This window comes from Ursus americanus, chromosome 1, assembly GCF_024610735.1.
Source record: "Ursus americanus isolate L20-20 chromosome 1, mUrsAme1.1.p, whole genome shotgun sequence".
In the NCBI taxonomy this organism is placed as follows: domain Eukaryota; kingdom Metazoa; phylum Chordata; class Mammalia; order Carnivora; family Ursidae; genus Ursus; species Ursus americanus.
In genome coordinates this window covers 76111865-76137441 of record NC_142127.1, presented here as the reverse complement: position 1 = coordinate 76137441, position 25577 = coordinate 76111865, and the positions used below count along the sequence as shown (strand labels likewise).

The following is a 25577-nucleotide window of genomic DNA, read 5'->3' as shown; positions in this document are numbered from 1 at the left end:
TGATATTTCTGTAAATCTATTGATTTTTCTGTATATCTTCTAATGTCCAGAGTAGAAAAATAACACTATTCAAAAAGAAAAGTCTCACAAAGTTAGATTCAACTGAAAATAAAGTACTGTTGAGGGATGTATTAAAACTGAAATAATTGGGGCGCCTGGGTGGCACAGCGGTTAAGCGTCTGCCTTCAGCTCAGGGCGTGATCCCGGCGTTATGGGATCGAGCCCCACATCAGGCTCCTCCGCTATGAGCCTGCTTCTTCCTCTCCCACTCCCCCTGCTTGTGTTCCCTCTCTCGCTGGCTGTCTCTATCTCTGTTGAATAAATAAATAAAATCTTAAAAAAAAAAGAAACTGAAATAATTGCTGTCAAGAATACAACTCAATTTTTTAAAGTAAATTAACAAAATATTCATCTAAACATGATGATTCATCTAAACACGATGACATCAAGATTAAGAAATATTTCTGAGGTGTGCCTGGGTAGGGCAGTTGGTTAAGCCTCCGATTCTTGGTTTTGGCTCACGTTGTGTTCTCAGGGTTGTGAGAACAAGTCCCACATCTGGCTCTGCGCTCAGTGCGGGGTCTACTTAAGACTCTCTCCCTCTGCTCCTCCTTGCCCCCCTCACTCCCTCTCTCTCTCTAAAATAAATAAATAAATCCCTAAAGAGAAAAAGAAATATTTTTGAGAGTTCTTTGAGTTTTAAATATAAATACTATTATGACAAAATAGATGAAGATTATGAATTTGTCATAGCTATATAATTTAATGTTTATTGAATGTTTATACTAATTACTAGCTATAATTATTAATAATCACTCTATATTCTGTGATGTAGAACCTATTACCACCATTTTACAGAAAAGGAAATTGAGGCTCACTGTTCAAGGTTATAAGGTTATCAAATATTATTGAGCACTACAGTAAAGCACTATGCTAAAAGTTTTTTTTTAAAGATTTATTTGTTTATTTGAGAGAGAAAGTGCAAGCAGGGCTTAGGGCAGAGGGAGAGGGAGAGAAGCTGACTCCCTGCTGAATGTGGAACACAGCACAAGGCTGGATCTCATGCCCCTGAGATCATGATGTAAGCCGAAATCAAGAGCTGGAGGTTTAACCAACTGAGCCACCCAGGCACCCCTAAAAGTGTTTTATATGTGTCATTTTATAAAATCCTTTTAACAACCCTGTGATTCAGTTACTTGTTCCAATTTACATGTAAGGAAGTAAGACTCAGGTAATTAAGTAACTTTCCCAAGATTATAAATATACTATGTGGCTGAGCAAGGTACATGTACTTATCCCAAAGCCTACTCTTTAGGAACTCTTTCAAAGTAACAGTAATAGGAAGTCTTTCAAAGTAACAGAAAAAAACTTCCTCCTTCCTTCATTAGTCATTGCCTTAAATTTTTTTTTTATAAGTTAACAAATTATAAATGCTAAAAGAAATTCTTTGTTCATTTTTGTTCTCCACTTTTCCTGGTTGAAATTCAATTAGAGGCAGTCCTTAAAGCACCAAAACCCTCCTGCAAACAATCTAAACATCTCTGATCCCTTGAAAAAGCTAGAGTTCTAATCTTGTAGGCACTGCAGTCATTGAGAAAACGTTCTGCAAACAGATTCAAAAGTGGAGCTTGGGAAGGAGAAGTGAAAAGTACAAATAGCTCAGGGGAAAGAATTCTAAAAACTTACTCCCAGTTTCCTAATAGCTGCCCTAATCCCTTTACAAATTACTCCTACTGGCTTAAATCTTTTTTCATTTTATTTACTTTCTCTTACCCTAGCTGAAATTTTCATTGGAGTTAATAAGCATTTTCTCTTAAAAAAGAAAAAACTCTGGACAGAGTATCAGTCATTAACAAATTTGTGTAAATTTACATATTAAATTTATATAGCTTTCTTCATTTAAGAAGAGTTCAGAATAGCTACCCTGGAAAGTTTAATTTGGAGGTGAGAAAGCAAGTACACTTGAAGCTCAGAAGATCTGAAAGGGCTTCAGTGAGGTCTGAGCTATGCTGCAATGAAGAGGATAGGATGGATGCCCCCGAGGAATTGCACCAGCAAAGGTGGTGAGGATGTTGTTAATAGAACACCACCAACATAAACCACCTACTTTAGGACTTTGTTCAGACTGGGATTTTGCCACTCAAAGATAATTTCTTTTTCTGCTGTCTTTTGGGAACTCAAAACTCAAAGTTTTCTTTTCAGTATGTGCATCTATACTACAGGTTAAAGAAGTTTTTTATGGTTACACTGGGAAAATACTACTTAAAGTAGTTTTTACATGGAAAAATGGGTTTCCATATCTATTGGCTAGCCCATCGTTGAACTGAAAGTTGAAAGTACATTCCTATGTTACAGACACCCTTTTCAAAGGAAAAAATCTTTTTGAATGAAGCAAAAAGTATTACTCCTTCCTTCCTTAATTCCCCCATCAATATACATTATGCTTTTCAATCTGACAAATGCAGGGTGACTTAAAACACCCAATTTTCCCATCTAATGTCAGTACATGCTAGAAATTATTATTCCTAACTTTCAACCATGTCAAAGTTAAATTTTTAAGAATGAAGATATTAAGTACCTAGGTATAAAATGCTTTCTTCCAACTGGAAACACAAACAGAACGAAGTACTTATATACAAAGTGTAATCTGATTTTTCACTAATATATAATAGATAATAGTTAACTTTTATAGAGCTGTTACTTTCAATTAGTTAGAATTAAAAGTATTACCTTCAGGTAGTAGCTCACGTTTAAATTCAGGCCTCAAGCATTCTACTATTCCCAGAAATGCCCTCTCTTGTCCACTTAAGTTCTTCCTTTGGAGGGGGGGCACTAAATCATGATAGTTGTGGCTTCATTTGTGTGAGAGCTGTAATTATGTCTTCACAGCAGCATTTTTTCTGTAATGAGAAGGTATTCAATGTATATTTTCTTTTCTTACACATAAAGAAAACTACTTACGCAGGTTTTATTACAAAATAGCCATTATCATCCCGGTACAGTAGAACCATCAACTGACTCAGTTGAAGAAAACTAAAGATTAGGACAGACTTTACAGATAACTGCATGTGTCCAGGAGTAGGTGACTTAACCTCTCTGTATCAGTTTCCTTATCTAAAATTTGGTGTTTGGACTATGGTTTTGTTTCAACTCACATTCTGTAACTACTACTGACACATAGATCTCCCCGGTAAATTGCATTTACCTCATGAAATATTTACTAACAGAGTATTTTTTGGAACCATAGTAGCTTAAGAATAAAGATCGCCCTCCCTAAATTACACCATGTAAAAAATCCTGGAATTGGTGTGACAAGGTTAGTTCTTAAGCAAATAGTATTGGGATCACAGAAAGAAAACAGAAAGAAAGAAGAAAGTATTACATGTGTAGACAGTTAATGATTGGAGTTCAGAACACACACTAAAGCATTACATTTTACTGTCAAATTGCTTTCTAGAATATTTCACATCACATTAAATAGGTGGATTTTACCTTATATCAAAACCAAAGATTAGGAAGAAACTGTTAAATTGGAAGTTTCATGTTTTATAGGGGAAAATGGCTTTTTATTGTTTATACATACTGAATGCATGGCAGAAAGGAAGACTATTCAGGCTGTAGTCACGCATCTCTGTGGACCATATTCGGGCTACTGCTGTTTTGCTTTTGCTCAACATCAAATTTTATTTGTTCAAAACTTTAGAGGTAATTCTCTCTTAATATCTGGTTATTTTGTTGAGTTTCTTCTACAAACTTTTGTGTGGTAAAATGTATCTGTTAAAACCAATTACCTGAGAATAAATCCCCAAACAGGATACCTGAAAAATGAAGTCACTTTCAGTTTAGTCTTAGAGATTCTCCTAATTCTAGGTCCTTTGTAAGTGTTCTATGATTTAAAGGATCTTGAAATTTCTTCAATATCAGTGCCAGATCTTATAACTTGTTAACATTAAAAAAAATGTTGCTCAAAAGTACTTTAGAAAATAAAATATCTTTCATCTTTTCAGGTAGGTAAATGACACAAGGTTCCTTTTATGATATATACAAAATTACTATGAATCAGTGGTGTCAAAAATTAAATCAAGACTCCTAGTTCACAAATATTTGCTAGAACTATTTCTTTTTAAAGATGGGTTTGGAAAGTTATAATGTGTTGTCAACATTAAAATTTTTTATGTATGCAAATATATATAAACAATAACTTATATTAACTTTTCACTGAAAAAAATTTAAGGCTAGTATTCACAATGTCTCCTTAATCTAAGGTTTGCCCTCTCTATAAACTTCCCTATAATCTTGGGTCTATCCATTTCTTACCCTGTAAATAGATACTCTTTTTACCTCTTTGCTCTCTGAGAGCTATACAGATTATTTCGCTTAATCCTCACATTCACTGAGTTGGAGCTTTATAGATAAGAAAACCAAAGCTGTCAGGTAACTTGCCTAAAATCACAGATAGCATTAGAGTTCAGATTCAAAACTAATTTGGAAATAAAATTCCAAAACAAATAGAACCCTGAAGCCCATGCAGTCTTCAGATCATACCATACCATGCCATTACATGCAGAAAAAAAGAAACCTATAATAGAGACACATATCTTCCAAGCTGTGATTTTCCAGATAACAATGTGTCTTCATGAAGACCACAGTAAATGAATCATGTAGGAAATCATCAAGAACAAAAAGCTTGAAGTTAATGTTCTAAGAAAAACACTCAAAAGTACTACCCTAAGTACTGCATGGAGGGAACACCAAGTAAGACACAAGTCACTACTGAAAAAAACACCAAAGCCATCATAGTGGGTGTTCAGTTGCTCTGGAACACTTATAATTTCCTTAACTAAAGGAAGGTCTCAAATGAAAAATGTACTTTAGTGAATTCAACATTTCTGCTTTCCAAATTGAAGTTTTATCTCATTAAGTATATATTTAGAATCTGTATCTTACTGGTCATACTTCTCAATTCAAACTAAGATCAACTTAGAGTGACTATCAGGTATTGTACTTATTTTGGTAAACGTCAAATTAATGATCGCTAGAATTTATTAAACTAACCATAGGTTTTTTTGTTATTTTTAAGATTTTATTTTTAAGTAATCTCAACCCCCCAAGGTTGGGCTCGAATTTACAACCCAGAGATCAAGAGCTGCATGCTCCACTAAGCCAGGCAGGCACCCCTCTAACTATAAATTTTTAAAAGATATTTTAACCAATAATATCTTATCAATAGTAAAAATATTATCTGAAAAAGAACCTAATTATTTGAAGATTATTTCCGGCTCTACGAATGCTAATTCAGGCAATTTTACTACTGTAATTTTAAATTCACGTATGATTAAAGGAGAATGTTTAAAACTGTTAATTTTCTTTCCACGTCTACCAAATTCAGAAAATATGGGTTAAATAGCAAGACTTCAGTTAAGAAAGTGTTTCAAGCTTCAGGTGGTCTAACTTATTTAAGGCATGCAATTCTCACCATCACAATGAATCACATGGTTAAATGACCACAGGTTGTATTCGCAAGCCCAGTCCTTCCTTTCCTAGGACTTCAGCACAGAGTTTTTCTTTTTATTCCTGTAACCGTGAGGCTATTCTCTCTTATTTGTTCACGCTGGCAAAGCTTCTAGCCAAACTGACATCTAAATGACAATGCTGGTGATAAATTTAACATTTACTATGTGGCATTTAATTCTCACAGTGACTCAAGTGTGGCACAGAGCGGTTAATAAATAGCTGAGACATTCAGGTTCGAGAGTCCGCATTCTAGAAAGGTGAATGGATTGAAAATAGTCCTACTTTCATTATCATTGCTTTCCAATAAAAATTATTTTTCCACTTAAAATTGTTTAAATACTTTCTCATTGGCTATGGTTGATCTAAATACCAGGTGCCTACTTAATTGCAGCGCATCTTTAAACAACGTAAAGGAAAGCTTTAGTTTTCACCTGCACGCATACCGCTCTGCCCACAAATTCTGCAATCCAGTTTTGCCTGATTCTAAACTGCTGTCTCTTGAAGCCCCCCTCTTGCAGTTTTTTTTGGCGAACGACTTAAAAAGTGACTTTGAGATCTAGATAGTATCTCTCCATCCATCCTCCCACAGCGAAACAACTAAATTCAATTAGAGGAACTCTCCGGACCATTTAGAGTAAGGAATAGGCCTAAAGGTATCTTCAAGACCAAAAAAAAAAAAAAAAGTCAAAAATTGTAGGAGAATGTAATGCGGGGGAGGACGCCTTTCCCCTTCTAACCAAACGTTATAAAAGGGCTCGTAAGGAGAAAAACAAAACAAAAAACACAAAACCTAAAAAGCGGGGCTCTCGGCTGCGCGAAGGACCACACACTAGGCGCTACCGCCCAAGGGGTCCGGGTCCTTCTCCGCGGCGGTGGCGTGTCCTGGAGCTCAGCAATCCTCCTCCAGACACTTATCTCCACCTTCTCCAGTTTGCCTTCCTGAGGCCCCCCAGCGCGGCCCCGGGAGGGGGGTAGTGGGCCTCATCGTGTGGGGCCCCGAAAAGGCCCCGAGGCGGGGCGCGGAAGGCACCACCAGTCTCGACTGCGGCTGGGGGCGGGAGCCAGCGGTTGCTCAGGGAGCAGGCTGGTCAGGAGGTGACGGGAGGAGGAGGCAGGAAGCAAGAAATGGGGGTTGGGAGGTAGCGTCCCGTTCGTGGGCGCGGACCACTCGGCCAAACCCCCAACTCCCCCAGTTCCGCCGCTTCCGAGAGCCCTACAGGGCGAGGAGGGAAGTCCACAAGGTGCGGGAGCAGAGGGGAGAAAATTCAAAACGAGTCTACTCAACCTCGTCTTGGCTCCGAGGCCCTGCCATGGAGACCAGCACAATGCGCAGGCGCATCCTTCTGAGACCGCGCAGCGCAGTACAGCGAGACTAGACCACTATCGGCCACCGTCATCCGTTTCCTTTCTGATTCTTTCTTTCTTTTTTTTTTTTCTTCCCGTATCCCTGACTCTCACCTGGATCTAAAGCCTGAAGCTAGAGGCGGAAGCCCTCCGAAAGTCTCGGAGTAGTCTACTACTCCGAAAGTAGAGAGAGGTTATGATTGGGAGTATGCGTAAGAAAATAAAGCCGGGAAGTCTTTAGTAAATTAAAGCTGAAGGCAGAGGAAATATAATAGATATCTGGCTGGAGTTGGGAAATTTTAAGGCAAATAATATATCCTGAGGGCAGCATGGCAAAAAAAGACTACAATTCCCAGTGGTAACAGCGTCTGAGAAGCGCTGCTTTCTGGGAGTGGTAGTGTCTAGGAACTGTGAAGTACCGGTTCTGAAGACAACCTCTTAAAATTAAAAAGAGATAGAAGCAGTTTGAATTGGGCCTTTCCGTATCTTCATAATCGATCACAGGCCTAAATATATTAAAAGAAGTTAAAAAAAAATAAGGGACACTCCGCCTTTAAAACTATGCTTCATTCATCGATGATTCCTAAATCTAGTAATAGGTAGTTGATGTTTGTGGGCTGGGTCTCTGTGTAAGAGCAACCTCGTGGTTGTCTCGTTGCTGTGGAGGCCCGAGGAAGGAAACCTGCAGCCCGGAAGACTGCATCTTCTCGCGTATCTGTGCAAGCTAATTTTGAGCTGCCTCTTTTTGTAGTCTTAAGAGACCAGAGCGCCTGTTGTCTGACTCTTACCCCTTACGTTTCTGTAGATAAGTCTTGTGTGTACTCCTCACTATGGCTCAGCTCCAGACACGCTTCTTCACTGACAATAAGAAGTAAGTAAGCGTCCTTTTCTTTCCTTTCCCCTCCTCTCGCCTCTCTAGGATCCTTCCCAAGAATTCCTTCCGTATGACTTTGTGGCGCCTCGGTTATCTTTGCTCTCAATTTCTCCCCGCGTTTTTTCACCCCCTGTTCTGGCTTGAGCGAGTTTTCCGCTCAATTGGAAGCTATATCTTGCCGGGATTTCTCCGGCGTCCACCTCGACCTCTGAGATCACAGATGCTTTTTTGGCCGAGCTTCTCAGACTGTGTATAATTTGAATTGCGAGTGTAGAGGGATCTGAAGGGCTTCAGGTTTGCTTCCCGAGTGAAGCACATACGTAATTTTGAAAATGAACGATGGACCTAGTCGTTTACAGGCTGCCTGCTAGTGGTGTTTCACATTTTCTGAAAAAACATGTTTATTTCCTTTTCAAGTAGGTGATGGACGATGGCTTTTCTAAACCAGGCTAGAAAGTGGAGCTCCGAACAGGGGGTTGGTAGAACTGGTTTTTGATAAAGAGTGTAAAGTCAATTCAGTTACAGTTCTCTGTATTTATATATGTGCTTACACATGTATGTGTTATATATGTGCGTGTGTGTATGTATATATGAGCATTTTTACTAATGGTCCCTAGGTCAGTAGCATTCATTTGAAACCTAATTGTATTCAGTCTTGTGGTGTATATTACACTATTAAGTTTTCTTAGTGTCTTTTCAGCTATAGTGTAAGTCTTTTGATGGTAAGAGACAGTGTGTTATAGTTCTTGTATTGACTGAGTCAGTAAATGTTTGTCAAATTCTTGCCGTACTGATGATATATAATGAATATTTGTTGTATTAACAAGCTAATGTCAGTGGTAAACTAGAAAACTCCCACCTCAGTTAAGATTATGTCTTTGATTTCTTTGTAGCTTTATGAGTTGACCAGGTAAATCATATTCACTCCTCTTGTATTGTTGCTTACAGGATACATAAATTGTATTATCAATGCACATGAGTATTTATACTTGGTCTAGATACTTTTCAAGGAATGTGGTACAATAGCATGACGACTGTATTTTTTTTAATTGAAATTTTTATTGAGATAATCGATTCACATGAAGTTTTAAGAAATAATAGACCACTATGTTTTAACCCCTGAGATAATTGGATAAACATTATATATAGGTTTCTGTGTGTGTTTGTGTGTTTAAATTCTTCAAAAAGGTAACAAAACCTAAAAATTAAGTTCTTGCTTCTTATACATAATATGTTCTGGTGAGTAGAATGGGGGGGACTAGTTTTTTTCACATATATGTATATAATTTACATTTACATGTGTTTGAATTATGCTACTTTCTCCCCCTTATTCTACTGACCAAATAGTAAGCAAAAGGAAAAACCAAAAACTTTTTGGAGTGGTTTTTTTTTTTTTAATTAATTTATTTATTTTGGAGAGAGAGAGCACCTATGTGCAAGTGGGGGGAGAGGCAGAGGGAGAGAGATAGAGAATTCCGAGGAGACTCCCCACTGAGCGTTGAGCCCAAAGCAGCGTTCTGTCTCACCACCCATGAGATCATGGCTTGAGCCAAAACCAAGAGTCAAACGCTCAACCAAATGAGCCACCCAAGCACCCCTGGAAGAACCTAAAACTTTAATTCTAGGCTTTGTTACCTTTTGGAGAACCTAAATTATTGCTTACTTTTTTTTTAAGATGTGATACATATAAATATAACTGTTACCTTACTACTCAAAAGTGTGGTTTGAAGATCAGCAGCATCAGTATCACTTGCGAGCTTATCAGGAAGAGCAGAATCTCAGACTGTACCTCGGACCTACTGATCGGGAATCTACATTTTAACAAGATCTGAAGCCCCCTCCCTACGTCACTGTGGCAAAAAGAGATTTATTGTATCATGTCTTGATGAGCCCCTGGATTCTACCTTAACATCTTTTGACACTTCCATTCCCCACATCTACGGCTTTAAATCAGGCTTTATGCTTATTTAAAATAAAAATACATTACATTTGTATGAAATGTCCAGAACAGACAAATCCACTGAGACAGAAAGTAGATTAGTGGTTGTCAAGGCCTGGGGTTGGAAGGATTAGGGGGTAATAGCTAAAGGGTGGTGAAAAATGTTCTAAAACTATAGTGACGGTATTTTGCAAATATTGGACACTTTATTTTTTTTTTATTGTAAGATTTTATTTATTTATTTGACAGAGAGAGAGCACAAGCAAGGGGAGCAGCAGAGGGACAGGGAGAAGCAGGCTTTCCGTTGAGCAGGGGGCCCAATGTGGGGCTCGATTCTAGGACCCTGGGATCATGACCTGAGCCAAAGGCAGATGCTTAACCGACTGAGCCACTCAGGCGCCCCAGTATTGGACACTTTAAAGTGTGAATTCTGTTGTATGTGAATTATATCTCAAGAAAGTTGTTACTACAAAAAAAAAAAAGTATAACCACTCTGTGCACATCTCCTTAACCTTACCTTTGGTCATTGTCTAGAGCCAAATCACACTTTGTGGAATAGGCTGAGTGGGCAGTTCTTAGCAATTGGTTTCTGCTCTTCCTGCTTTTCTGCACCCTTTCTTTCTGACGACCCCTGTTACCTGACAGAGTCACTTTCCAGATGTAACTTAAGAGTGATCTTTCTTGTGCTTTCTTTTATACCCCCTTTTTCTATCCTTTGGTTGAAATGATCTGTAGCTTCTTTGTTCTCCCATTCTGTATATCACTTATGACATTATTCTTATATACTTTTATTGTATTTTGATTACTAGACTCTGACCCTTTCTAAGAGCAGAGATCATGTCCTAATTCATTTTTGTTAATCCCATGTAGCAAAATGTCTGGCATGTATTAGATCTCCAGTAAATACTTGTTGAATGAATAAATGCACATTTGTTAAAATATCTGTAGACTTGACTTAGATGTATCATTTCCTTTTTACAGATATGCGGTAGATGATGTTCCCTTCTCAATTCCTGCAGCCTCTGAAATTGCTGACCTTAGTAACATCATTAATAAATTGCTGGAGGCCAAAAATGGTGAGTAATAAAGGCTTTGAGAAGTTAGGAGAGGGTGCAGTGCCACTAACTACACTAAAAAAATCACATTTTTATTTTATTTCCCCCTTTTTTGGCCTTATTTTATGATACTGTATGCATTTTGTAATGGTAAAATTTATAAACTGTAACACGGGTTTTCCTGCTGCATGATACTTTTTTAAGTGCTTTGAAATAGAAGTTTTCAGAAAAAATTATTTCAGTTTAATCTGCTTTTAAGGCAATATGGAGATAAGGTGGTTGAGATTTAGGAATAATATTTTAGTGTCATAGTTATGACATTGTGATTGTGCTAGGGAGGGCTGGTATGGATAGGCATAGAACAAGCATCTAGGTGCTTGGGTCTTACTTGCTACGCTTCTAGCAAAATGAGAATGTCACTATTTGAGTATTTTGTGTAATAATAGATGCCAGTATTAATACTGGTATTTTTTTAAGTATTTAAAATTCATTGAAAAATAAATGGATAAAGGTTTATAAAGGGTAGCAAGTAAAACATTTAAAAGATATAAATATTAAACATATGCTGTTGTATGAAAATACATTATTAGCCCATAAAATTAATATGAAGAAAGTATGCAAAAATATTGATGAAACAATATTGGCCATGAGTTGATAATTGTTGAAATTGGGTGAGAGGTATATGAAGGTTTATTATATTATTCTCCACTTTTGCTTATGCTTGACATTTTCTGTAATAAAACATTTTTTAAAAATTAATGAAACTGTTCATAAAATAGAAGATTTAAACAGAAAAATTGAGAATAACATAAAGCGTGATCTTTTAAAAACAAAACTTGTTTAAAAACAAAACAAAACTGGGTGGCTCAGTTGGTTAAATGTCTGCCTTTGGCTCAGGTCAGGATCCCAGAATCCTGGAATCTAGTCCCACCTCCTGCGCCCTGCTCAGCAGGGAGCCTGTGTCTCCCACTCCCCTGCTTGTGCATGCTCTCTCTCTCCCTCTCTCTCTCTCTCAAGCTCTCGTCAAATACATAAATAAAATCTTTAAAAAATAAAATAAAATAGACTTTAAAAAAATAGGGGTGCCTGGGTGGCACAGTCGTTAAGTGTCTGCCTTCGACTCAGGGCGTGATCCCGGCGTTATGAGATCGAGCCCCACATCAGGCTCCTCCGCTATGAGCCTGCTTCTTCCTCTCCCACTCCCCCTGCTTCTGTTCCCTCTTTCGCTGGCTGTCTCTCTCTCTTCAAATAAATTTTAAAAAAAATTAAAAAATAAAAATAAAAATATGCTTGCTTCCAAATGGTGATGTCATTGACAAGTTTTTGTTTTATTTTTTTTTTTAAGATTTTATTTATTTATTAGAGAAAGGGAGGGAGAAAACAAGTGGGGTGAGAGGCAGAGGGAGAAGCAGACTCCCTGCTGAGGGGGGAACCTAATGCAGGGCTCGATCCTAGGACGACCTGAACCAAAGACAGGTGCTTAACCTACTGAGCCACCCAGGTGCCCTAGAGCAAGCATATTTTTAAACAGATGTTTCTGATGCTTCAGAGTTCTTTTGATTCTACCCTGGTTGGAGAAATGGAGAGGTGAGAGTTAATGAACTAGTGCCTGATATTTTCCTCTTCTCCATCTTCACATAATCCCAATTTTTTTGTTAAGTTTGAGATGATGCTTTGTTTTTTCTTTTTTTTTTCTTTTTTTTTAGTAATCTCTACACCCAATGTGGGACTTGAATTCATGACCCTGAGAACAAGAATCTCATGGTCTTCCAACTGAACCAGCCAGGCACCCCTGAGATGTTTTTGAACAAGGTTTTGTTTTTTTTTTTTTTTTTTTTTTTTTTTTTTTTTTTTTGTGGGGCATGTGGCAGGGTCAGCAATTTTTTCATTACTAGCAAGCTATTGTTCTTCATTCAGAGATATTCACATAGCATTTCCCTTGTCTTTACTTCATCTTTTGACGTATATTTTGATACATAGTTACTTGTAAAAAAAGTCTCTGAACTAGAAATAAGAATTACTCTCATAATAGAGGTGCCTGGGTGGCTCAGTCGGTTAAGCTTCCAATTCCTGATTTCAGCTAGGGTCATGATCTCAAGGTTGTGAGATTGAGCCCCACATTGGGCTCCTTGCTGTGTGTGGAACCTGCTTGGGATTCTCTATCTCCCTCTCCCCGCCTACTCACACTCTTTCTCTCTTAAAAAAAAAGAAGAAAAGAAAAGAATTATTCTTGAAATAGATGCTTTGCATTGCCAGTATATGGATATTTGTTGTTGCCCAGTTACATATTTTTCTAAATTTGTGGAATAAATATTGGTTCCTTTTTTTATAAATTAAATAATAAAGTCATTGCTCTTGAGTTGAAGATGCAAATGATTCAGATTTCAGATTTTTAAAAAGTAACAATCCGAATAATCCAATGGGAGAGTTCTTTCAGGAGTATCCTAGCTAATAAATGCTGAAAGAATAAGAATTTTTAGCATTTTTGTAACTCCAAGGGAAATAATGGGTTTAAGTAGTGATTATCAGTAGCTGATAAAACTATTAATTAATTAAAAGGCTGACAGAATATTATGATGGATGGGATAAGACTGACATCTTCAGAGCCCAGATATAGATTTTCACATCACAGAAGGAGATATAGCAAGATAATGCACTTTCTGATGTGATGCAATAGGAAACACATAATACTGTGTGTAAATATTCTTACCAAAAAAAAACCCAAACAAACCTGAAATCTAATCAGTGTTTATGTATGCTTAGTGTACAGAACACGTAGGTGGTAGAGGAAACATGTTAAAGGACACCGTGGAGATGTAATCAAATCCAGAATGTAAGAAATATTTAGAAGACAGATGACCCAGTTTCTTTTGCAAATAAATGGCAAGGGAGAGAAAGGAGGAGGGGGAACTGTTAAAGATTAAATAAGACGCATTAGTAAAATGTAATATGTGGACTTTGGATCTAATTCTAAAAAACTCACCGTAAAAAGACATTTATAAAACAAGAAAACATGAATATTGGCTATTTGATATTAAAAGGAATAATGATTAAATTTTTTAACATCGCCACTATTTTTTTTAAGTCCTCCTATTTAGAAATAAGACTAAAGCATTTACAGATAAAGTGATAGCATTTCTCGGGTTTGATTTAAAATAAACCAGCAGAGGAGTGGAGTGAGGTGTACAGATGATTACAGATGATTGCCCATGAGTTGGTAGTTGTTATAATATGGGATGGGGATTCATAATGTTTCTTCTACTTTTATATATATTTGGAATTATCCATAGAATAAAAAGTTTGTTTAAATAGAGATAATTATACCGACAACACAGTAAAAAATTATACCAACAGAAGAAGTTCTTAAAAATCACATAGTGTACTGGAATATGTTGCCTGATTATGCCATGGAGAAATTCTGGAGAAACTCAGAGGCCACACTGGGATAATAGGTACCTGTTTGTTTTGGGGTTTCTCATACACCTCTGCCGATCTTACTTCAGGTTCTAAGAGTGATCATTTTATTATGCATTTTCTTTAGAGTTCCACAAACATGTGGAGTTCGATTTCCTTATCAAGGGCCAGTTTCTGCGAATGCCCTTGCTCAAACACATGGAACTGGAGAACATCTCATCAGTAAGTTCAAATGTTTACCTGCTCTATTTTATGTTGGGTGTTTTCAGATAATGTGGAAAACTTTTAGAATCACCTGTATCCTTGGCCACCAAGATTTTTTTTTTTATTATTGTTTTTTTTCTAGAAATTTGAACTTCAGTTTTTGTGTATTCAATTTTGAAATCCCCTCTTCTGAAGGTGTGTTAAGAAATGCAGATGACCGAATATGGGAAGGAACTTTTTGTATTTGTGGAAGAATTGTCAAGAAAGGGAATAGCAAATATATGTTTACTACTAATAAAGGTGTACAAATTGTGCAAATATAAAAACTTCTGGGTTATTATTGTGGTTTATAGTGGTTCCCCCTTCCTCTAATTTTTAAAGTTCCCTTAATTGCTTTTATAATTTAAAATATAATTTATAATTGCTTTTATACTTTTAGGCAGGTTTAAAACTGTGATAAAATGTACTACAATTTATCATAATTCAGTGGTATTAAGTACATTTACAATGTTATGCATGCATCACTACTGTTCATATCCAGAACTTTTTCTTCATCCTCATTAAACATATGCTTTTATGATTTTATTTTTTAAAGTTTCTTATATTCTTCTCTACCCCCCCTCTAACTTTTGGCATAAATTTTCCAAGGTCATTAATGTTTCTTAATACTACTTTTAGGTCAGATAAAGTTTTTCACCTTTTGCATGGCTCCAAATTTTCTGAGTTATGGAGGGGACTGATATGAAGGAGACCTATTACCTGGGAGTCCTTTATTTTCAGTGTTCTGTTTTAAAACTGTACCGCCTGATTGATTTCTGGTTTTTCTCTGTGACTAGGAAGAGGTTGTGGAATTGGAATATGTGGAGAAGTACACTGCCCCTCAGCCAGAGCAATGCATGTTCCATGATGACTGGATCAGTTCAGTCCGAGGGGCAGAGGAATGGTATTGCCGTATGAATGTTCTTCTATCCATTTTATTATGCCACCTCCATCAGTCTTTTTAAGTGTACTATGTGAATATTTTTCTCTAATTGACTCTGTGTTCTTTGTAAAAGTGATTTCGTGGTATATGTATCGGTGACCATGCCAAAGATCTTCCATTCAACTTATTTAAGAAGAAACGTGTCTATTAATAAGTTTCTGTTCTGTCTCAAGGTGTTGTAGTGACATTTGTCTATTGGATAAGTCAAGTGTCTTAGAGCATTTGTTTTATTTGAGTGTGTTGCTTATAAGACCAAAGACATAATCTGTTTCACAGAGGGAAAAAAACCTTTTATAGCCACAGATCTCCTAGCCTACTACCACGAAGATGCGCATCATGCTATTTTAGGACTAAAAAGGGCAGACTAGATTTGAGCAGGTATGGATGGCCCAGAGCAAACCCTCATTGGCCTTACCTGTAGAACAGCACCTTGAGAGTGGATCATAGTACAAGCTTACTTCTTTCAAAGAATATCTTCCTGGGGTTGTTACCCAAGTGATGTTTTTACTGGTTTTACTTTTACTTTAGATTATTTTACTGTTTTTGTATTAAAAGATTTTCACTGTTTCAGTACAAAGGACTGTTAGGCTTTACAAGCAAGTTCCCTAAGAGTTGTAGTGTTTACAGCAGTAGTGAAAATGAAATCTAGGGTTTTTCAGTTACATTTTTATTTTTAGGAGGTCAGGAAAAGTCAAATGTAACCTCTTCTGATCTATTCTAGTGTGTTTTGAAAACTTAGTCTTCAGGGGCGCCTGGGTGGCGTAGTCATTAAGCGTCTGCCTTCGGCTCAGGGCGTGATCCCAGTGTTCTGGGATCAAGCCCCACATCAGGCTCCTCCGCTAAGAGCCTGCTTCTTCCTCTCCCACTCCCCCTGCTTGTGTTCCCTCTCTCGCTGGCTGTCTCTCTCTGTCAAATAAAAAAAAAAAAAAAAAAGAAAAAGAAAACTTGGTCTTCATGTTAAAAACATTTTTTTTAAGTATAATCCTTAAGGTTTACTTTGTCATTGCTTTAGAAATATAATTGATTTCAGGTTTTGAAAAAGCTGCTTTTTGTATTTCATAGGATTTTTTTTCTCTTCATAGGATCTTGACTGGTTCTTACGATAAGACTTCTCGAATATGGTCCTTGGAAGGAAAGTCAATAATGACAATTGTGGGACATACAGACGTTGTAAAAGATGTGGCCTGGGTGAAAAAAGGTTAGGACTCTTTGCCTAAACTGAAAGGAATCCTGTATCGGGTATTGGAAATAAGCCACTTTCAGTGCTGGGGCAGAATGGGGCTGGTGTAGGAAATGCCTCATGCCTCAGTTTTTGTGAGGTCTTTCAAAAATATAGTGTTCAAGAAGAAAAAAAATCCGTAAGTGGTAGAGTTAAATCCTTACTAACTTACAACAGATAAAGTGTACTTTCAAGTTAATCCTGTGTTAAACTCCTATTTTATAGTATTTTTGGAGAATCACCCTTTTATACCATAAGTTACTTCTTTTTCAAAGCTGGCTAATGTCTTTCTCAACAACAAAAAATTCAATTCTTCAGTTTCAGAACACAGTGTATTTTAAGTATTTATCTAGTTTGTTCTTATTCTTCTCATTTCTTCAGATAGTTTGTCTTGCCTACTACTGAGTGCCTCTATGGATCAGACGATTCTCTTATGGGAGTGGAATGTTGAGAGAAACAAAGTGAAAGCCCTGCACTGCTGCAGAGGACATGCTGGAAGTGTGGATTCTATAGCTGTTGATAGCACAGGAACTAAAGTAAGTAGCTAGTGTGTTGTACTAGTTGTACTAGTACTGTTGAATTAGAGTATGAGCTTCTTGTGCAAAAATTTTTTTCTTGTGATTGTCCTACTTTCATAACAGTTGGTAATTAAAGAATATGATTTTGAACCCAAAGTAAATAGTCTTAAAATAAGAGATTATAAAGGTTTACTTCCTCAGTCTGGGTTTCTCTGATTTAGACTTTATATAAACTGCAGAAAATTTGTGAAATCAGGTAAACAAGCAGTGTAACATTCTTTAATCATAGTGATTGACGTTTTCAGTCTTTGAGCTACTCAGTGCTGTGATCAATTGAAAATGTGTAGTTGCTCGTGTAAGCCTTAGTGTACACTAAGGTTAGTGTTAACAGAGGTTGTTTTACTAGTATTGCTGATTTACTCTATCATGACAATATGGTCAAAGTTAGTTAAAAGGAAATAAACCTGAGTGCAGCACTGTATTGACTTATGAGGGGTTACAAATTCTCTTGCCATTTGAAAGTTCCCTAAAGCACATTGAAAATTCTGGATTTAAGGGTGCTTCTTTAGCATTTCTTTGCCAGTTAGCATAACAGAGGACATTTCATGCATTCAGACATAAAGATTTATGATTATTCATATTGAGCCATAAATAAGGTTTACCTGTTGTCAAGTCAAAACTTAAATGAATTAATCATACCCTATCTTTTGGCCATAAGAGACAGAAACTCATCTTGAACTTTTTTCAGCTTAAAAGACTGTGAGATCCAGGAAGGAGTGAACAGTCATATCACCAGCTTTGTGTTTCAAGAACTGAAGGAGTTGAGCTTGAATGTGGCCAACACACCTCCCCTCACTCATCTCCCTAAGCTGATTTTATTCTCTTTCACCTCAAACTGTTTTTTTCCACATGGCAGTAAAACCTGATGTTCAGTATTCATAAGTTTTACATCTTATACCATCAGTCCCTGAAAAAGATTAACTTCAACTCTCTGGAACACAAGTTTTAAAAAAAAAGGTCCTGAAGGCAGAAGGGACCTGTGTGCACAGGTGTAGACCAGTTGCCCACCTCAATCTAAGCAACCATAGCCAGGGCACAGGGCTGTATAAGAATAGCAGCTCCTGGGGTGCCTGGGTGGCTCAGTTGTTAGGCGTCTGCCTTCGGCTCAGGGCATGATCCCGGGGTCCTGGGATCGAGCCCCACATCAGGCTCCCTGCTCTGCTGGGAGCCTGCTTCTTCCTCTCCCACTCCCCGTGCTTGTGTTCCCTCTCTCACTGGCTGTCTCTTTGTCTGTCAAATAAATGAATAAAATCTTAAAAAAAAAAAAAAAGAATAGCAGCTCCTTCAGTTGCCATGAGATTGAGGCTACAACTTCTAAGAGACTAGGAAGCCATGCAGATGATACCATAGTAGTAAAGGATTTCAGAACAAAGTAAAGGTTTTAAGTTATAGAAAAAACAAAGCAAATAATATGGTAGATTATATTACATATTCTCTTTCTCTTACGTATCTCTTTTTAGTTTTGCAGTGGCTCCTGGGATAAGATGCTAAAGATCTGGTCTACAGGTAAATTAAATATTTGTTGTACTTTGACTTATTAATGGTGTTTCAAGAATTTCAGTGAAAGAAGAGTATTTAACACATTTTTCCATAAAAAATGGACCAGAGCTTTTGAAGATACAAATAAAGGAGCATATAGAGAAAAATTAAAATACTTCTTTGTGTTTAAAAATGTGTTTCTATCTATCACCCTCTTATTTATTGAACCATGTCACTGAATTGCTGCAAGTAACCAACAACATGATTGATGCAATAGGACATAACTGCCTTAGTTCTCAGAGTTCTCTTATTCTGGAACCTGGAAATAAAAATACCTTCTGAGTCATTTTGATACACTCCGCTGTTAGAGAATTACTTTAAAAAATTTTTAATGCAGTTTTTCCAAACTTAATTTTTTTACTTTGAAAACATAGAAGGAACAATTAGTGGAGAAAGAGTTGGAGGAGGGAGGACTCTGAGAGGATGGTGCCTTGATAATAATGAGGAGAAAAGAGGGGGAAGACCCACAGATATTTAAATTAAAAAGAACTGGTAGTCTAGAATTATTTAAACAGGTAAACAGAGCAGAATCCCTCTTACTTCTAAAGGAATTGCTGTATTACAGTATAATACCCTAAATATAGTTCACAAAGTAGAGTTGGGGGATCAAGAATAGCTTGAGCAGTGTCAAGTGGCGGGAAATATAGAAGTCATTTCAGTAGATTTCCCAATAATGCTTAAAGCAAACAGTTTTGTTTTTTAAGGTTTATTTTAGAGAGAGAATGTGTGGTGTTGTGGGGCGGGACAGAGGGAGAGAGAGAAAGAATCTCAAGTAGACTTCCTGCCAAGTCTGGAGCCTGAGCTCTGGGCTTGACTTCATGACCCTGAGATCATGACCTGAGCAGAAATCAAGAGTCAGACACTTAACCGACTGAGCCACCCAAGCATCCCTTAAAGCAAACAGTTTGGAGGCAGAAAGTGGTTTATTTGGATAATTTTCCTTTTGTGGAATATTTTATTGTCTGAAATACTTTTAATCCATTGAGAAAAGTGAAATAGTCAAGACAAATAAACATGACTGGATCGTATCTCCTTTTAATGTATTTGTTTAACTTTTTCATTCCTTCATAATACAAATTCAATGTGGGCAAACCCTCCTACAACTAATAATAGTTTTTCATAGATATGGTAAAGTGATGAATATTCATAATGATGATCTTAAAGACATAGCAAAATACCAAACTGGTTAGAGTTTAGGATTTTATTGTACTCTGTTTTTTGCTTTCTGCTTTTGGAAGATTGATAACCCAGGTATATATAATTTTATATAAATTTTTAAAATAAATTTTAAATTTTTTAAAAATTTTTAAAATTTTTTAAATTTAAAAATTTTTTTAAATAAATTTTATATAAATATATAAATTTCTGTGAACCAGAATAAGGAAGACTATCCATTCCCTAACCAGTTGAGATAACATGGAGAAAACATATACCCAGAAAAATAAGAATTGTTTTAAGACTGTTTGCAATCAGGAAGCACCTCGCTGGCTCAGTTGCTAGAGCATCCAACTCTTGATCTTGGGGTCATGAGTTCAAGCCCCATGTTGGGTGTAGGGATTACAATCAATCAATCAATCAATAACTAACTAAATAACTGTTTGCAATAATATATACCATAAATTTTTAACATATCAAATCTAATTCTCTGTGATTCAGTTCCTACAGATGAAGAAGATGAAATGGAGGAGTCCACAAATCGACCAAGAAAGAAACAGAAAACAGAGCAGTTGGGACTAACAAGGGTAAATATTTTTGTACTACAGAGAGCTAAGAATGATTTTTACATTTTTAAGGGGTTTAAAAAACAAAGAAGAGTGTACAACAGAGACCAGAGAGGCTAAAATACTTACTTTCTGGACCTTTATGAGAAACTTTGCTGATCTCTGATCTGATCTAAGCCCCTCACACTGCAGATGAGGTGATAATATTTAAGAAGGTTAAATATAACAAAATTATATAAGTAGATTAACTGTCTCCCATTTCAGAACTCTTTTTCTCTCTCTTTCATGTGTTCTTTATATTTAAGATAGACATTACACCTAGTTTGGGAATTTTAATTTGAGAAAAACATTAGAGATTTTGGAGTACTAATAAATGAACCATGGGCATTATTTAAAGACTGGATAATAGAACTTAAAAAATGTAGAGGAAAGGGTGAGAATAACCTATTGAGATTCATTTACTTGGAAGAGTTAGGAAGAAAATGGCAGCACCTTGACTCTAACCTAGATCTCTCTGACCCCAGAGCTTTTTCAGCTAACTTCTACATATAACATGTAAATGATATAGTTAGGGTTAATATTAATACTTTTTGAAATAAAAAGTAGAACAGATGGGAAAAGCAGCAGGATATAGAGGAAAGACTACAAACTTTGGAGTAATATTTAGGTTCAAACTTAAATCTGCCATGTATAAGCTGTATGACCTTGAGCAAGTTCTCTTTCTCAGCTTCAGTGTCTTCATCTAAAAAATACAAACACATATCTATTTTGGAGGATTGTTGTAAAGAAGAAATAAGGCAGGATATGAAAGCTAAAGCATCTGGCATATGGGCTTCAGAAATAAATAACTACTATTATTAAGTTATTCTAAACTGAAAATGCTTTTCCTTTTGGGTGTCTTTCATTTCTAGACTCCCATAGTGACCCTCTCTGGCCACAAGGAAGCAGTTTCTTCAGTTCTGTGGTCAGATGCTGAAGAAATCTGCAGTGCATCTTGGGACCACACAATTAGGGTGTGGGATGCAGAGTCCGGCAGTCTTAAGTCAACTTTGGTAAGACATAAATTCAGTGATTCTCTGTTTAACTTTGAGCTTCTAAAGATGGTTATTTCTAGCCCACCATGGTTAAATGTTCTTTCCTCTTTGTTTTTCAGACCGGAAATAAAGTGTTTAATTGTATCTCCTATTCTCCACTTTGTAAACGTTTAGCATCTGGAAGCACAGATAGGCATATCAGACTGTGGGATCCCCGCACTAAAGGTGAGTTGTGTAAATCACTGGAGGAGAAATATTTGTAAATAACATCAGTTTCTCCTCTCACTAGAGATATGTATAAAAAGATAATTTTTTACAAACATTGTTTTGGGTCCTGCCCCCTTCTCTTCTAAAATTCAATAATTATTATCTTCTTTATTTTGTTCAGATGGTTCTTTGGTGTCGCTGTCCCTAACCTCACATACAGGCTGGGTCACATCATTAAAGTGGTCTCCTACCCATGAGCAGCAGCTGATTTCAGGTTCTTTAGATAACATCGTCAAACTGTGGGATACAAGAAGGTAAATCCTATATAGAAGGCCAATGGTCTCTAAATAAATGGAACTAATCAAATAATAAATTGTATGTTAATAAAAAATTAAATAAAAATACATATTTTTAAAGATAACTAGATATTAAAGTTTTCTTTTTTGATACTAGTATAAAGAGTACCCCCAATGAAATGCATACACAATTTACTTACATATGTTTACAAGTAGAATGGAGAGGCATTAATCAAATACCTGTTTGTTGTTTACCTAAATCTGTATTGTGACGTCTTTACACTACCTTATGATGCATGATTTGTTAATATCTAGAAGGTCGTTTACATTTTAGTTGGATACTAATGTAGCAATTATATAGTTTCTGATAGTAGCAGTTAAGTGCTGCAAAGAAAGTAAAGCCAGGGTATAGGGATACTTCTTTAGGAATGCGCTCTTCTTTTTTTTTTTTTTTTTTTTTTTTAAAGATTTTATTTATTTATTCGACAGAGATAGAGACAGCCAGCGAGAGAGGGAACACAAGCAGGGGGAGTGGGAGAGGAAGAAGCAGGCTCATAGCGGAGGAGCCTGATGTGGGGCTCGATCCCATAACACCGGGATCACGCCCTGAGCCGAAGGCAGACGCTTAACCGCTATGCCACCCAGGCGCCCCAGGAATGCGCTCTTCTTGAAAGTGATTTCCCAGTGAGTTAGCCACACAAAAATCATGGTTAGAGGGAACAGCAGATAAGGTGGGGAAAATCTTGGCATGTTGACAAAATAGCAAGAGGGTCAGTGTTGATGGAATGGAGTAAGCAAGGAAAAGAGTGGCAGGAGATAAAGCAGGTAGTAGTTATACTGAGCAGGATCCGATGGGCCATGGTAAGAAATTTGGGTTCCATTCTAAGTATAATGGGGAATGCTTTGTGGGGGATCTAAAGAGGGTAGGAAGAATGGAAGCAGAGAGGTTCTAGGTTGGATTCTAGGTATATTTTGAAGACAGCTCTTTGGCGGGATTGGCTCATGGACAGAATATGGAGATAGGAATCAAGGGATAATGCCCATTATTTTCTGCTTGAGCAATTGGGCCATTACTGGTGCAATTTAATGTGATGGAAAAGAGTAGAGAAACAAGTTTACGAGGGAAAATCAAGAGTTTTGTTTTGGCTGTTTTAAATTTGAAGTGCCCATGAGACATCCAGATGATGGGCTATTGGATATGCATATCAAAATCAGGAAAGAAGTTTGGACTTAAGATAAAAACTTGGGAGTTATCAGCATATACATGGATGGACAAAGGATATATAAAGCCATGATCTGAGGTTAAAAGAAAATTAGTCAAGGAAGTGTGAAAATGGGCCTAATTATGAATAAATAATTATAAATAAATAGCATTTTTCATGAATATTTGTTGTAGTAAATCTCTGTATTCTGCTAATGATAGGGGAAAATCAGGAGAGATGGTCAAGTAAATACTCAGGATCTTAAGATTAACTGGTTATTGGGGCAAGGACGGTAAAGTCTGTAAAGTTTTCAGAAAAATATGTGATTATTCATATATGTTTTTTAATATTGTGAAATGGATATAACATGGTAATACTTTGATCTTTTAGTTGTAAGGCTCCTCTCTATGATCTGGCTGCTCATGAAGACAAAGTTCTGAGTGTAGACTGGACAGACACAGGGGTAAGAATTTATTACTTATTTGGTAAAGAAGAAAAATAGAGAATAAATCTGGTGTTTGTATTTAGGGAGTTAATAGTTTCAGTGTGGCTGATAATTATAATTCTGTATTCTAAGTTTTCCTTAATATTATTCATAAAAATCTCACGTCACATTCAGAGAAGAAACAAATTTGTTCTTTATAATTAGGGGTAGTAAAATTTGAAAATTTTGAAGCAGTTTTTTTCTTGAGTATTTTAATGAAATGTTTTAAGTCCATAAATTTGCTCCTTTAGACCAAATAGTTCTAAGTATTTCCCACTTAAAAAAATCTTGCAGAATAAGTCTAGATTATAAAATGTGCTTAAAGAATTACAATTTACTTATTTTTATGTATAAATATTAGCTCTTGTTGCTGAAGAATACTTTCCAAATAGGGCTACTTGAGTAATTTGTAATATCCATTTACCTGCAAACATTTAAGATACTCTCCTATAAACTTAATTTTCCTCAATAGGTCAAACTATATCACCCCTCAAACTTTTAAATTTTATTACATTTCTTAACAAATGCTTCATAGAAAGTACAATAGCATATCATGTCTCAACCAAATTTAAATGATCACTTTTAAAGTTTTAATATAGTATATTATAATAAGGTAGTGAAAATTGATGTAATTGGTCCATTTAAGTATTAGCTCGAAATGCGAGTTAACTGCTCACCCATAATTCCTTCTGTAATCAGAATCATCGGTACTTAACTATGTTTAACTATCATATGAAATAATTATGTTTACTTATTTTTTTTCTCTCCCTTTACACAGTTACTTCTGAGTGGAGGAGCAGACAATAAATTGTATTCCTACAGATATTCACCTACTACTTCTCATGTGGGGGCGTGAAAGTGAATGATAAATTTGACTACAGAGATTGTTTCTGTAAATGAAATTGATATAGAATCTTCAGATTACATCAGTGACGGTTCAGAAAGCAGCCTCTTTAAGTTTATATAATGTTTTCACCCTTGATAATAGCTATCACTATTTCTTTATTTTATATTTATTATACAATAGTTTGTGTTGTTAAAATATAAAATGTGACCTGCCTTCTCTGCCATATGCAAACTCTTGAAACTGATTTTTTAAATTTCCTTTTATAGGTATTGGTTTGAATTAAGATTTGCGTTTGAAATGCTGTAAAAGCATATATTGTCCAGATTTTTATTTCTGATGGGGAAACTTGTTTCCAACGTTAGCTGTTTAAAAAAGGTATCTTAAGGAAACTAATAAATTCTAGTAGAGAAAAAAGTAGAAATACAATTTGCTTTAGGTAAAATAACTGTCTAACTAGATGTCTAACTATAATAAGACCTCTGTGGGTATTCAGAACATTAAAACATGTAGATGCTGCCAATGAAGAGTTTGTTGAAATATTTTAAGTGAAGTACTTTGTGTTAAAGATATGTTAGAATCCTTTAGAAATTGCATACAGATTTCACGGTAACCAGGAATTTTTTTCCCGACCTATCCATATATAGAATAGAATCTTTAAATAAAACCTTTCAGTCAGTATTAGATAATAAACATCCTATAAATTTTATATCATTAACATTTATCTAATGCATATGTTATATACCAAATATTTAAAGTAAATGTCTTCTTAAAGTGTGATTTCCATCTTTAATGGATTGGTATTCCTCAGGCAGAGCACTTCAGTCTCTAATATATGGAAAATAAGGTTGGTCTCATCACTAGACTGTAATGCAGTCTGTCTCACAAAATGTTCCTATCACAGAGGTCTAGGAAGTAATACATATACTTGGCTGCAATTGAGAGCCAAATTAACAGTGGATTAAGCCAGTTAGGAGTTTAGTTCTCTTATAAGTTGAAATCCAGAGGCAGTCCAGGGCTAGGAGAGTGGTTTCATTCCACACTTAGGGACCCAGGCTCCGTCTATCCCTAGGATATGGTCCTCCTCTTCACACAAGAGCTAGAGCTACAGTTATATTATTTCTTAA

At 36.2% G+C, this 25577-nt stretch overlaps 2 protein-coding genes across 4 annotated transcripts in view; one reads left to right on the top strand and one right to left on the bottom strand.

Moving 5' to 3' along the window:
- The window catches only part of CARF (calcium responsive transcription factor), a 51497-nt gene extending 44626 nt beyond the window's left edge, over positions 1-6871 (bottom strand). Inside the window, 2 exon segments of the mRNA XM_087862795.1 lie at positions 2731-2900; positions 6800-6871. The gene's annotated coding sequence lies outside the window, so the exon portion shown is untranslated.
- WDR12 (WD repeat domain 12) lies at positions 6737-24973 on the top strand. 3 transcript variants are annotated; one of them, XM_045806532.2, is made up of 14 exons: positions 6737-6755; positions 7664-7729; positions 10653-10747; positions 14268-14362; positions 15181-15287; positions 16409-16524; positions 16927-17081; positions 18584-18629; positions 20319-20404; positions 21295-21435; positions 21537-21642; positions 21806-21938; positions 23513-23585; positions 24385-24973. In XM_045806532.2, exons 2-14 carry the CDS (start codon positions 7689-7691, stop codon positions 24460-24462), a joined length of 1272 nt encoding a protein of 423 aa, XP_045662488.1. In that variant the 5' UTR covers positions 6737-6755; positions 7664-7688; the 3' UTR covers positions 24463-24973. The 3 variants fall into 3 exon arrangements, with proteins under 3 accessions (XP_045662488.1, XP_045662487.1, XP_087718969.1); XM_045806531.2 differs by lacking the exon at positions 6737-6755 and adding an exon at positions 6928-7051; XM_087862843.1 differs by lacking the exon at positions 6737-6755 and adding an exon at positions 7038-7070.
- The last annotated feature ends 604 nt before the right edge of the window (positions 24974-25577 follow it).

Bases quoted from the DNA above. Each gene is read 5' to 3' on its own strand.
- WDR12 (XM_045806532.2), top strand. From the start codon at position 7,689: ATGGCTCAGCTCCAGACACGCTTCTTCACTGACAATAAGAA. The intron at 18,630-20,318 runs GTAAATTAAATA...TCTGTGATTCAG, and splicing joins GCTAAAGATCTGGTCTACAG to TTCCTACAGATGAAGAAGAT. The intron at 20,405-21,294 runs GTAAATATTTTT...TTTCATTTCTAG, and splicing joins AGCAGTTGGGACTAACAAGG to ACTCCCATAGTGACCCTCTC.